At 46.5% G+C, this 13928-nt stretch overlaps 1 protein-coding gene across 1 annotated transcript in view; it reads right to left on the minus strand.

The window, feature by feature from the left end:
• Positions 1-13928, minus strand: part of LOC138979157 (pleckstrin homology domain-containing family G member 5-like) — a 167888-nt gene continuing 153960 nt past the window's right edge. The window contains exons 13-19 of the mRNA XM_070351967.1: positions 13065-13214; positions 12120-12257; positions 11595-11714; positions 9485-9617; positions 8797-8909; positions 5790-6847; positions 1-5476 (exon numbers count right to left, since the gene is read on the minus strand). Coding sequence (XP_070208068.1) covers positions 5467-5476; positions 5790-6847; positions 8797-8909; positions 9485-9617; positions 11595-11714; positions 12120-12257; positions 13065-13214 — 1722 coding nt within the window. The 3' untranslated portion in view covers positions 1-5466. The remainder of the gene's footprint in view (positions 5477-5789; positions 6848-8796; positions 8910-9484; positions 9618-11594; positions 11715-12119; positions 12258-13064; positions 13215-13928) is intronic.

A 13928-nucleotide genomic window follows, 5' to 3' on the forward strand; every position in this document is an offset into this window, starting at 1 on the left:
TGAGAAAACTGGACCACAGCCCCAGTTTATTGCATCTTATTTCCACTAATACTTTAGCCACCTACAACACATCATAATTATACATACACTTTCATAGCTTGAGACTGATCTACAAAAATACAGGCACTTTTCTGTTTTTCGCACAGTAGGGTTGTACAGGGACACACGCAGGGTAACAAGGGAATTGAGTACAGTACGAAACCAAGCATCAGGTTGTGAATACAAGAGGGAGCTGGGTCCCGGTACCGCGTCATTTCATCATGTGGTTTATGTGTTTAGAAAAAAGATTGAAACAAAAACGAGCACAGACATTTCTGATACTCTACATGCATATAATGATTCTGCTGCTGCACAAACGGTGACGTACCCACGGTCTTGCATACAATGATACACGTCGTCTCTCTCTCTCAGCCACCTTCACACACACACACACACACACACACACACACACACACACACGCACGTACACGCACGCACACACACACGCACGCACACAAACACACACATTCAGGTTCAGAAAATAAATCCAATACATTATGACTGATACAAGCAGCAAAAATAGCCTCATCGACAATATCTAATACCTCCCGTGTAGCATCTTCAAAAACAACCACAAAAGATCACCCCCCCCCCCCCTCCTCCGACTGTTATTTGTCTTCGAACTTTTAAAACATGTGAAGCATTAACCATGTAGAAGCTGACCAAAAAAACCCAACATTTTGGCAGACTTGTGACAGCATAACATATCAATATAAAATTTCGGTTTATTTTATCCGGCAAATCGCAGAAATAATTCAAGCCTGTCCTCCCTTAATTCTAAAAGTTTACTTGGGTGTTGATCCCACACTTGAACGGGGTTTTATCATCAGAGTTGTCGGCATGAGGGGCTTTGTTGGTAATCCCTTGTTCCTCCTTCCACATGTACGTTCTTTCAGTCTTAAATCTGTGATTAGACAAGGTATCTCTTACTTCAGAAAAAGGAGTTGATTGCCTACTTTTGTTGCCTATTACGCCCCCCCCACACACGCACAAGTGTACACACACACACACACACACACACACACACACACACACACACACACACTCACACACTCACACACACACACACACGGCACACAGGCTAAAAAAAGCTGAAACCATTTTAGCTGCACGTGATAGCGATTACTGACTTTGCGATACACTTTAGCACTAACAAGTCCACTAGGAGTGGTTTACACGAGAAAGCGCACACCTGGGTGGGAACCAAGCACTGAGTAGGATTGGCTGAAAGTGAGATTTGTCTGAGATTTCTACCATCCTGTTGGGCACTATAGTCATGCACACAACCCCAGGGCAATGAACATGTTCATAACACTGCGACTCAGCTTTGATAACAAAAATGCCTGCTAAGCAAAGAACTAAGACTTGTATCTAATCACAAAACACCGGTTTTACGCCGGTTTCACACTATGGGCCAAAGCAAATATGAAAAGGTATTCCTGATTATTTAAAAAATATTGCACGAAAACAAGTACTACTAAACGGCCTTTAAAAACGCAGACTAAGCTCAAGTATAATTCAGCAACTGAAACATTTTCTTCAAAGCATAGTGTTACTAAAATCTAAGCAACCAGTTTCTTGACAAAGCAAAGATTAACAAAGGATAGTGTCATCTGTATCTGTAAAGACATGTAGGCCTACATTACTTTCATTTGCTTCAAACTTACAATATCCTTTGCTTTTACCAAAGACAACGTGATGACGAAAGATTCAACGAAACGCGCCAATACTGAACACCTGGTTTGATCACGCCAAAAGCAACATAGATTCCCCCAAAGAATAAGCTACCTTGCGGAAAATATACTTCTTAATATATCATCCACTGAATCTGGGGACTCCTGAGAAAGATGGCGTGCATGGCAAGCAGGCAATTGTTTCGATGTGTGGGGTTTAGGCGCCTTTGCATCAGTATAATTTCTTTCTTCCCAACAAACGTCATAGCTTGTTGTGCTACTTGAAGCTTCCATCAAAACAAGAGAAAAGGGTCATACACACAGTGTCCCGATTTAGTCCTGTGTCGGTTCATCGCCACACTGAATGAATCTAAGGGTCATACACACAGTGTCCCGATTTAGTCCTGTGTCGGTTCATCGCCACACTGAATGAATCTAAGGGTCATACACACAGTGTCCCGATTTAGTCCTGTGTCGGTTCATCGCCACACTGAATGAATCTAAGGGTCATACACACAGTGTCCCGATTTAGTCCTGTGTCGGTTCATCACCATACTGAATGAATCTAAGGAAAATCCTCTGCTGAGTTTGGTACCTTGCCCGGGAACGTAGAAAGAAGAAGAAGAAGAAAGAAGGTACCTTGTAAAAGCTCCATAACATTTGGGGCACTGTTACCTTCCTGTTACTAGTCTACAGCCAATACTCTCACTCCCCAAAATGATGATATGGATCTTCACTTGAATGAATCTCAATGTTCTTTGAGTATGTGACGTTACTTTAAAATCCACAAGGCTAATTCTGGAGTATGCTGAAAAAAGCAAAGCGCAAGCAGGTAAGCAGAGCTATCAATAGCGAAGAAGCCTACCTCTCATTGCCACAGAAGCAACGCATTTTTCCTCTACATCACGGAATGACGGAAGACAGTGACAATCAACCAATTTTGATTTGTGACAATATAAAAAGCAGACTTATTCATGGCGCGGAACTAGCGCGTCATGCTGTGAATGTCCTGAGAAATCAGTTGGGATCTGGTCACATGACCACATAATTCATTGCCTTTCCCTCCACAGCCCCCCCCCCCTTCCCCCCCCTTTCCCCCACCCCTAAACGAAAGCTGGTTTGGCATAGACCACAACTAAAGAAGAAGCGGCAAAATACTCGCCTAGTTGATTATGCTAGTAATAATAAGGTAAATACCATACTGCACTGGCAGAAATACAGTAACATAATACATACCTAGTCTCATCTAAATCAGGCGAAACACACTTTCTTCATGATACCCGAGTCTTCATTTTGCCAGTTGGCCTGGTGAAGAGGACTGGCGTGGGAGCTGGGGTTGGGGGGTCGTTACCAACGAAATCGAAAATTGGCGACATTTTGGACAAACTGACCAGCTTTGCCCAAGAGGTGTCCCTCCCCACCCTCACACACACACACACACACACACACACACACACACACACACACACACACACACACACACACACAAACACACTGTCAACTTACAATGTCACGTAAAAAAACATCGATTTTCAGGCGTTGTAAAAACTCACACAAAAGTTGGATATGTTTATATATTAATCTATGAACATATAGATAAGCATGATACTGTTCCGTGGAAGGGTAGCAAAATAATCTTTGACCAACATACACTGAGACAGCAACACCTATCAACAATAGTGCCAAGGTACAAAGATTTACCAATGTTCAGCAACACAAACTCTGGCAGCGCTAATGGCTGAATACAAAATTGGTAGCGATTTCGGCACACATTATTGGATTTAATGTATAGATCTTTATGTGGCTTTTAAAATCCGCAGGCGATGTCAAGTCTACGTGTGTTGTTTTTTAAAAAAATCTGTGGCTCCGTCTGCAGCGTCATTCACACAGAGCTGTTGGAGATGTGGAATGACCGCTGAGGTTTGCTTCTAAAAGCAATAAATTAAACTGTCTCCCATAAGTCCAGAGCACACGCCTTTTTTTGTTTTGTTTTTTGTTTAAGAAAGGAACATGTTGGGAGTGAAGTAAACGAAACGAAAACACTGTTTTGCTTGCGGAAATGTTTCTGATTGTTCGGTTGTTGAAATGTGGCACAGAAAAGGCAGGGAATGCTTATGATGGAACACAAGTGTATTATACGTCAGCTGCTTCAGTCGTGGCACAACTCGATAGTTGAGCCGGAAACGTTTCAACAATGCCTCACTCTCTCATCCTCTCAGATCGGACGCAGTTGATACAAGCACAGAAGAAATGAGTAGGAAACAAATCACAGAAGATCGGTAAATCACATGTCCGTGCCATCTCTGTTCACATCACACATCAGTAACACGCGTCAGGCACGCTTGGCGCCCTACGCGGACAACAAGCGTTGGCACTGTAACTTTGGTCACACCTTGTCTTTGCACGTGTAGGTAGGCCGCACCTCATTACCACCAACTCGTCATCAATAATCACTGCACCGAAAACACTTTTTTTCTAAGCTACACTTGGCGAGTGCATGCTCGCGCCCACAGCGTATCAGCATTGGGCGTTCATGAGCACGAGACTGTCAGCTGTTGAGAGTGTCGGCAACTCCAGATTCTGAACTGTCAGTATACTCTCTCTCTCTCTCTCTCTCTCGATTCCCAATTTTTCATTTGCCGGCTCTTTGTTAACCGACTGCTTACTGCTGCTTGTTCTACTGATGCCGTTTTGGGCTTCTTTTGTTGCCAGCCACCTTTGTTGCCAGGCCAGGGAGCGAGCAGCAGGATTGGTTAGGCTGGGAGGCGCTCACTCGCTTGTCCAAACACAGTCTCTACATGCACAGTGGGATCTTGGCACCAGCAGTAGCTCCAGGAAACGACATCTTCTTGCCACTCCGTCACTATCCGTGACGTGAACACAAACACAAAGCCCCAAACAGTCCTGTTAGATGGGTGCAAGAGTTCTCGCAGTCTTGTCACGTGACGACATAAAAGACTTCAGTCCTTGTTCTTCAGCTCGGCGAAGAGAAAGCACAGTGGAAGGAAAAGGCTGATGTGATGTGAGGATAATGAGAGACTCACGAGGCTCCCTGAGTCATGAGCCAAGCAGTATTGGCAGGATGCAGAATCTTAAGGCTGATGTGATGTGATGACACAACTCAACGGACACACACCCACTGTCCGCCATTCTCACAGAGCGATGTGTCTCATGTCCCAAGCAATAGTTGGCTGGATGGTGAGTCCTGAGGCTGATGTTATTGGGACACAACTCCACGAACACACATTCGCTGTACGCCATTAGTGATGCGTCTCATGTCCCAAGCAATATTTGGCTGGATGATGAGTCCTAAGGCTGATGTGATTGGGACACAACTCCACGAACACACGTTTGCTGTCCGCCGTTAGTGATGTGTCTCATGTCCCAAGCAATATTTAGCTGGATGATGAGTCCTGAGGCTGATGTTATTGGGACACAACTCCACGAACACACATTCGCTGTACGCCATTAGTGATGCGTCTCATGTCCCAAGCAATATTTAGCTGGATGGTGAGTCCTGAGGCTGATGTGATGGGGACACAACTCCATGAACACACACTCGATGTGTCTGATGCCCGAGGGACATTGTGGAAGCCAGGGAAGGCGAGGACACATCACAGCGAGAGGGTTTCGTCGATATTCACAATGTGTTGCAGGCAGTAGAACAGTGGTGTCTCCGAGAAGTCTTACGACGGACGGTCGTCGACCTCCATGCTGCCTTGATGAAGGTTCTACGGTAAACCTCTGTACGGCTTCACACCTCTCTGTGGATATAAAGACAACAGGTTAGAATCTTCGCTCAGAAAGGGAAACAAGGAGGTACACCAATGTTGGAAGGTTAACTTTTCAGTCATCACTCGTGTAGAAAGAAACGCTGACAACAGAGAGAGAGAGACAGAGAGAGAGAGAGACAGAGAGAGAGAGAGAGAGAGAGAGAGAGAGAGAGACAGAGACAGAGAGACAGAGAGAGAGAGAGACAGAGCGAGAGAGAGAAACAGAGCGAGAGACAGAGACAGAGACAGAGTAAGCAAGCGTATGAGTAAATCAAATACAAAAAAGAAAATCTGTGAAACTTACGAAGCTTCTACGTTGGTGTCGAGCAGCAACTGTTTCTTCATCTTGAGGATCTGTGAGTGCGTCAGCCTCCTGCCCGGCCCGTCATTGACCGCAGGCATGTCCACCGACACGATGCCGTCCTGCGCCTCCCCGGTCTTCAGCGAGTGGAACAGCTGCACGATGTCCGGCGTCGACTTGGACTGACCGCTCAGGTCCACAGAGCCACTAGGGCTGCCGTCGCCTTGCAACGTCCTCGAACTCCCGGAGCGGGTCAAATCAATCTCCTCGCTGATGTCCCTGTTGGGATCGAGGTGCAGGGAGCCGGTGGAGCTGACGCCCGAGGAGCTGGGGATAGAGTCTGTGCTGAGCACCTTGCTGCGCAGCTTATCGTCCAGGTGGTTCTCGTTCTGCCAGGACAGGCGCTTGTGGATGCTGGAGTCCTTGTCCTTGTGCTGCCGCAGCTCCTGGATCGAGTCTGCCGTGTAGTACCGCTTCTCAGCAGAGCGGGACGTCCGCCGCGCGCTGTTCTTGTTGATGCGGCCGTTGACGTCCTCATCGTCCACGGGGCCGGGCTCGGCCAGGTTGTACATGGAGGACGAGGGCGAGCCCACTGCGCGGCGCACGCTCCTAGTGTCCATGGACAGACCTTGGTCATCGTCCTCGCCGTTGGCCACGCTCAGCTGTCCCGCAGCCATGTTGGGCACCGAGTAGCACTGCTTCACCGGCTTGTGCCTGCGGTCTGACGTCGGGGAGAAGTCGTTGGAGGAGGAGGAGAAGGAGTGGGCGTGATCGGGGATGCCGCGAGACGTGCCTGACACGGAGTTGGGGGACTGCATCTCGTTGCACGACCCGGTCCTCTCCAGCGGGATGCCGTGCCCTCTGTTGGGGGCCAGGTTGGGCATGTAGTGGCCGTCTGTGGACTCCGTGCTGGCGGAGCGGGGGAAGGCCGAGTGGGGCGTGCGGTCCATGGTCAGCGGGCCCTCCCTGGGCAGCGCCGTGTACTCTACCTCTTCCATCACCGTCATGCTGGCTGCCAGGTGCTCCCGTGCGTCCTCCTGCAGCTTCCTGCGGTAGTCCCTCTGTAACATGCACACACCGTTACACGGCCACTCCGCAACAAAGTGACATCGCATTCATAACTTTATCTTGTCGTCTCAGTCCCTCTGTAACATGCACACACCATTACACGGCCACTCCGCAACAAAGTGACATGGCATTCATAACTTTATCTTGTCGTCTCAGTCCCTCTGTAGCATGCACACAGCGTAACACCATCTGTTTACTTTACAGCTAACACTCTCACTCCCCAAAATGATGCTACGGATCTACACATATGTGACCCTCCACCACGGAATGAGTCGCATGTCACCTTTTCATGATTTTTATATTTTCCTAAAGAGTTTTTTATGCTCCATTCAGTGGTTGAAAACCGTTTTAAAAAAGAGCGAAATCTTTTTGAGTTATAAGCCTGTGACTAAGGTGACCCTCACACTGTTACTAGACACCCCCGGACTTATATTAAGCCTAGCGCAGAGCCGAGCGAGGTGACATGCGACTCATTCCGTGGTGGAGGGTCACATATCAACGAGGACAGAAACTGCTAGGGTCCACCACAACAACATCGCATTCATAAGTTTATCTTGTTGTGCCACTTTATTATTTCACACATTCCATGGTTTTTGAAACTTGTATCTGAATAAAATACTGTTAAAACCAACAACATCGGTTTACTTTATAGCCAATAATGGCACTCCCCAAACTGATGCTATAGATCTACATATCAACGAGTACAGAGACTGCGATGGTTATCCACAACAAAATCCATTGTACTTATTGTGCTAAATCTTAAATGTTATTGTGTTGAAATAGTATTTCTGCAACGCGCACACACACAATACCTTAAGAGTTATCTGCTACAATATAGATTTACAGCCAACATGTGCATTTTCAAAACCAGGCAATGGATCTTCCTTCATCCACGGTTTCACAGCCTACAAGTTGCAACAAGTTGCTAGCCGTAGCCTGTCTGCAATTAGCATCCACACTGCTACAGTTGTCAGCAGCAACATCCGTTACAGTGAAACTTCTCTTGTAAGTCCCACCTTTCTACAACTCTCTACCCCCGACCTTACGTTTGACAGATGTTGCCTTTCTGTGTTAATTGATAGTCCCGAAGAAGCCTACAAAGGCAAAGATTTGACAGCGGTGTTATGTTTGTCATGGTGAGTAAGGATCTCTCTTTTGTTATTAACATCAGTGGGACCGGGTAGCTCAGTTGGTAAGAGCACTGGAATTGTGATGCTAAGGTCACGGGGTCGAATCAAGGCAGGGACGGAAATGAGTCAACTTCATGTATCCATGTTCCATCCCCGTGTCACGTAAAAGACCTCGATCATTCTGCCATCAGTGCAGGTGTCTAATTACACCTAAACACGCACACACCTGGGTAGCGCCACTCTTGTTGCTGCTAGCTTTCCCCTGGGAGGAAGCGACCCCAATTTCCCAGCATTGGAATAAAGGAGTAAACGAAACGAAATGTCACATTTGTTTGAATGAGCTGTGCACAATGTTCAATGTACGATGTAGGAAGTGTACGATGTAGGAAGTGTACAATGTAGGAAGTGTACAATGTAGGAAGTGTACGATGTAGGAAGTGTACAATGTAGGAAGTGTACAATGTAGGAAGTGTACAATGTAGGAAGTGTACAATGTAGGAAGTGTACGATGTAGGAAGTGTACAATGTAGGTAGTGTTCAATGTACGAAGTGTACAATGTAGGAAGTGTACAATGTAGGAAGTGTACAATGTAGGAAGTGTACAATGTAGGAAGTGTACAATGTAGGAAGTGTTCAATGTACGAAGTGTACGATGTAGGAAGTGTACAATGTAGGAAGTGTACGATGTAGGAAGTGTGCAATGTAGGAAGTGTACAATGTATGAAGTGTACGATGTAGGAAGTGTACAATGTAGGAAATGTACGATGTAGGAAGTGTACGATGTAGGAAGTGTACAATGTAGGAAGCCTTACCACTGCATCCCTTATCTTCTCCAGGAACACCCTGACGGCCGCCTGGTCCCCGTGGAACGTGTAGGCGGCCATGGGGATCAGGTACTCGTTCAGGTAGATCAGCAGGAAACTCCCTGCACACACACACACACAACAATCATAATAAATAACAGTCATCAAAACTATAATAATACATGAATAAATCCAAAAACGAAGAGACTGCCAACGTTCCAAATATTCAGAATCAAAAAACAAGAAAGGTAGTTTGTTGGAACATTTGTTATTGACAAATAATACATTTTTAAAATATTTGTTTATTTATTTGTTTTAAAATATTTGTTTATTTTAAATTTGTTTGTAAATGTATTGTTTTGTCAATAACAAACGTTCCAACAACCTACCTTTCTTGTTTTTTGATTTATAATAATACATGATTTTGTAAAGCATCACTCTAGGCAGTCATACTTTTCGGATTGTGTAATCCGATTCTAAAGATTGTTCACCTCGAACCGTTCTCAAAAGAAATATTAACGGTGCGACCTGATGACCTACTTTTGTCCTTGGACGTCAATTACAATAACCCAGCCTTGCCTTAAAGGCAACCTTCTCACCTAAGACCTGATCATTTCAATTTGTCATTGGACTTCAAATAGAATGACCTTGCCTGGTCTCAAGGACGACCTACTGACCCCACAACCTGATGACCTACCTTTGTCCTTGAGCTCAGAGACGACGACCTGGTTCAGGCTCATGGGCGCCCTGATGATCTTGAACTTGTCCATACGCTTGCTGCTCTTGCATACCAGTAGCAAGTCCGTGAAGAGGAAGCAGTCCACGTCCGTCTGAAAGTAGGCAGCATATAGATTAACTCTGTGTCTCCCGGGTACCCACTGATATGGCTCTATCTGACCTGGTACGGATATATCCGTACACACAGTCACTTCAGCCGCTTCCTGTAACGTCCATCTAACGCCTGCATTCCAGCGTGTTGATACACAGTTGCTACACAGTTACTACAACTCTGAGTGACCTGCTGCAGCACAGCTGGTCTCGGCTAAAAACAAATTGGTCAACATAGGTGGGGTAGACAGTGTTAAGGTATTAGATATTTGACTTTGGTCAAGGTACAATAGCCGTTCTCTTTACATGCTAAGAAGAGAAGCAGAAATGAGCGAACAAGCGAGAGGGAGATGACGGGGGTGTACAAGCTGAGAGGCGGAAATAAACGAATGAATCTGAGAGAGCGAGAGAGAGAGACAGGGAAAGGGAGGAAGAAGAGCTAGGCGGCAGTAACGAATGAACATGAGGGAGGGAGGAGAGCAAGGGAAAGAGAGCGAGAGAGAGTGGGAGAGAGAGCGAGAGAGAGTGGGAGAGAGAGCGAGAGAGAGTGGGAGAGAGAGCGAGAGAGAGTGGGAGAGAGAGCGAGAGAGAGTGGGAGAGAGAGCGAGAGAGAGTGGGAGAGAGAGCGAGAGAGAGTGGGAGAGAGAGCGAGAGAGAGTGGGAGAGAGAGCGAGAGAGAGTGGGAGAGAGAGCGAGAGAGAGAGAGAGGCAGAGAAAGGGAGGAAGAAGAGCTAGACAGTTACGAATGAACAGGAGGGAGGGAGGGAGGGAGGAGAGCAAGGGAAAGAGCGAGAGAGAGTGGGAGAGAGAGCGAGAGAGACAGGGAAAGGGAGGAAGAAGAGCTAGATAGTAACGAATGAACATGAGGGAGGGAGGGAGGAGAGCAAGGGAGAGAGAGCGAGAGAGAGTGGGAGAGAGAGCGAGAGAGAGAGGCAGAGAAAGGGAGGAAAAAGAGCTAGACAGTAACGAATGGACATGAGGGAGGGAGCCTGGGAGGAGAGCTGAGCAAGGGAGAGAGAGCGAGAGAGAGTGGGAGAGAGAGCGAGAGAGAGAAAGGGAGAGAAAGGGAGAGAAAGGGAGGAAGAAGAGCTAGGCAGTAACGAATGAACATGAGGGAGGGAGGGAGGAGAGCAAGGGAGAGAGAGCGAGAGAGAGTGGGAGAGAGAGCGAGAGAGAGAGTGGGAGGGAGAGAGAGAGAGAGAGAGTGGGAGAGAGAGCGAGAGAGAGGCAGAGAAAGGGAGGAAGAAGAGCTAGGCAGTAACGAATGAACATGAGGGAGGGAGGGAGGAGAGCAAGGGAGAGAGAGTGAGAGAGAGTGGGAGAGAGAGCGAGAGAGAGAAAGGCAGAGAAAGGGAGGAAGAAGAGCTAGGCAGTAACGAATGAACATGAGGAAGGGAGGGAGGAGAGCAAGGGAGAGAGAGCGAGAGAGAGTGGGAGAGAGAGCGAGAGAGAGAGTGGGAGAGAGAGCGAGAGAGAGCGAGAGAGAGAGTGGGAGAGAGAGCGAGAGAGAGGCAGAGAAAGGGAGGAAGAAGAGCTAGGCAGTAACGAATGAACATGAGGGAGGGAGGGAGGAGAGCAAGGGAGAGAGAGCGAGAAAGAGTGGGAGAGAGAGAGCGAGAGAGAGAGAGAGGCAGAGAAAGGGAGGAAGAAGAGCTAGGCAGTAACGAATGAACATGAGGGAGGGAGGGAGGAGAGCAAGGGAGAGAGAGCGAGAGAGAGTGGGAGAGAGAGAGAGCGAGAGAGAGAGCGAGAGAGAGAGAGAGAGCGAGAGAGAGAGAGAGATACAGAGAAAGGGAAAAAGAAGAGCTAGGCAGTAACGAATGAACATGAGGGATGGAGGGAGCAGAGCAAGGCAGAGAGAGAGAGAGAGAGAGAGAGAGAGAGAGAGAGAGAGAGAGAGAGAGAGAGAGAGAGAGAGAGAGAGAGAGTGGAATTGCACACCCATAAGACACCAAAGTTTCACCGCCCTGGGTACCTACCCGAGACTGTGCCTCCTTCATACGGAGGCTGGAGTGCATGAGAAGGCTACGGTTCTGGACGCTGCGGAAGCCGCACATGGGCGCCAGCAGGTTGAAGTTGGCGTTGTAGTCCTGAATGATCTGTGAAAACAAGCGTTCAACTTAATAAGTCTGATGGAAAAAAGAAGCTTATGGATAATGGTGATTGTCTACAATGGGCAGTTGACAGACACACAGACACACACGTATACACACAGACGTTCTCACTCACACCATACAACCACACACTTACTAGATCTCTCTCTTGCACACACACGGGAATATCCAGACCTTACTTAGGTCTACATTAGCATTCGCATTAGCATTTCTTATATTTGCATTCTCCCCAAAGACTGTCAGTTTTCTTCAATTGCCTGCGCTTTTTTGACAATACATTCCGTCAATATTTACTGAATGTATTAAGGTAGACTCGGATCGAGTGGGAGCTGTGTGTGTGTGTATACATGTGTGTGTGTGTGTGTGTGTGTGTATGTGTGTTTCCCCTACCTTAACACACTCATCATTGGGTGCCTCTACAGCGTCGTAGGGGTCTATCTTGGTCATGATGGCCTCCAGACGCTCCAGTTCATGCTGCTGCTGCATCTGGGAGTTGATGCTGAGGACAAATTTGTCCACGCTGGCGATCTGCACGTACGTGCAAACAGTGGTATTAAGGTCAGGTCAATCAATGTGGTGGTCTAAAGATGTACACAACGTCAACTGATATTAGAAAGGCATACTGATATTAGAAAGGCATACTGATATTAGAAAGGCATACTGATATTAGAAAGGCATACTGATCTCATGTCGCAGATAAAAGAGGAAAAAGAAAATCAGAGTTTCATTGTTCTTGTTTGCTTGTATGTTTTGGCTTGTATGTTTTGGCTTGTTTGTTTTGGCTTGTATGTTTTGGCTTGTATGTTTTGGCTTGTATGTTTGGCTTGTTTGTTTTGGCTTGTATGTTTTGGCTTGTATGTTTTGGCTTGTTTGTTTTGGCTTGTATGTTTTGGCTTGTTTGTTTTGGCTTGTATGTTTTGGCTTGTTTGTTTTGGCTTGTATGTTTTGGCTTTGAATGTTTTGGCTTGTATGTTTTGGCTTACTTGTTTTGGCTTGTATGTTTTGGCTTGTATGTTTTGGCTTGTATGTTTTGACTTGCTAATCAAATCATTTACTGTTTCAATAGTCATGTACTTGATGTAAGGAAAGATTGTAACAAAAAGGCATAGCACTATATAGCCTTCAGTCTCTATTCTTCTAAAATAAAGTTCCATCCTCCTCCTCCTCCTCCTCCTCCTCCTCATCATCATCATCATCATCATCATCATCACACAGAGCAACTTGGGCGGTTCTGCTACAATACTGTTGTGCTTGCTGTGCTATGGACCGTCACTGTCATTTCTCAAAGATATCAAATTTGATCTGATCTGATCATCACTGAATAATCTCACTGACCATTTCAAGGAGGTCCCTACGTTGGCGGTCATCGTCGGTCTTCCTGAGGATGGCCTGCAGGAGCAGGGAATACTTGGTCAGCCGCTGCATTGGCTTGACCAGTAGGTCCGTCAGCTTCAGCCTGTTGCACTGCTTCTGTGCCTCCGCCCACTGTAACATCACATGGTCACTTTGTTAATGAGTTATGACAATGATTAAACAAACCCACACGTCTCTTCAGCCTGATATTATTTCGGCGAAGTCGACTTTCGCAAAGTCTACTTCCGGAAGCTTTGGCGCTGAATTTCGATAAAAAAAAGACTTGACGAAGTCTTCGCGAAGTCAACTTCGGACTTAACTAAGAACACAGCCTTTCTTGGTCCTCTCTTCGAAAGTGACTGAATGTCTGACATTAAAAGCCAAACAAAATTTTGAGAATAAGTCACAATGCGAACAATGGTGTCACAAAAAAAGTTGTTACTGTACTTTGTATACTTATCTCTCCAGAGGAACGGACAAACAGTTTCGAGAATCAAGTTTGTCTTAGTGACTTAGTCATATCAGCAGTGGAAAAGTACTTGTAAAGTCACTGCCAGGCATGTGTTTGAAATGCATATAACTAAGAGGATATCACCTGAGACATGGAGGTATATTAGGTCAGCAACCTTTATACTGTAACACGACACGGCATATTTGTTAAGAGTGTGTTACCTGAGACGTAGAAGCATATGGCTTCTGAAACCTTTACTCAGTCTAGAGATATAGTGCTTGCTGCCGCGCGAGCGGAGAAAATGCTCCCTCTTTATCTTTGCTGCGCTGGCTGCAAAACCCCTCCGCGCGGAGGTGTTTCCAGACACATCGTACGTAGGGTGCACTTGATCATTT

The sequence above is a fragment of the Littorina saxatilis genome, linkage group LG10 (assembly GCF_037325665.1).
Source record: "Littorina saxatilis isolate snail1 linkage group LG10, US_GU_Lsax_2.0, whole genome shotgun sequence".
NCBI lineage: Eukaryota > Metazoa > Mollusca > Gastropoda > Littorinimorpha > Littorinidae > Littorina > Littorina saxatilis.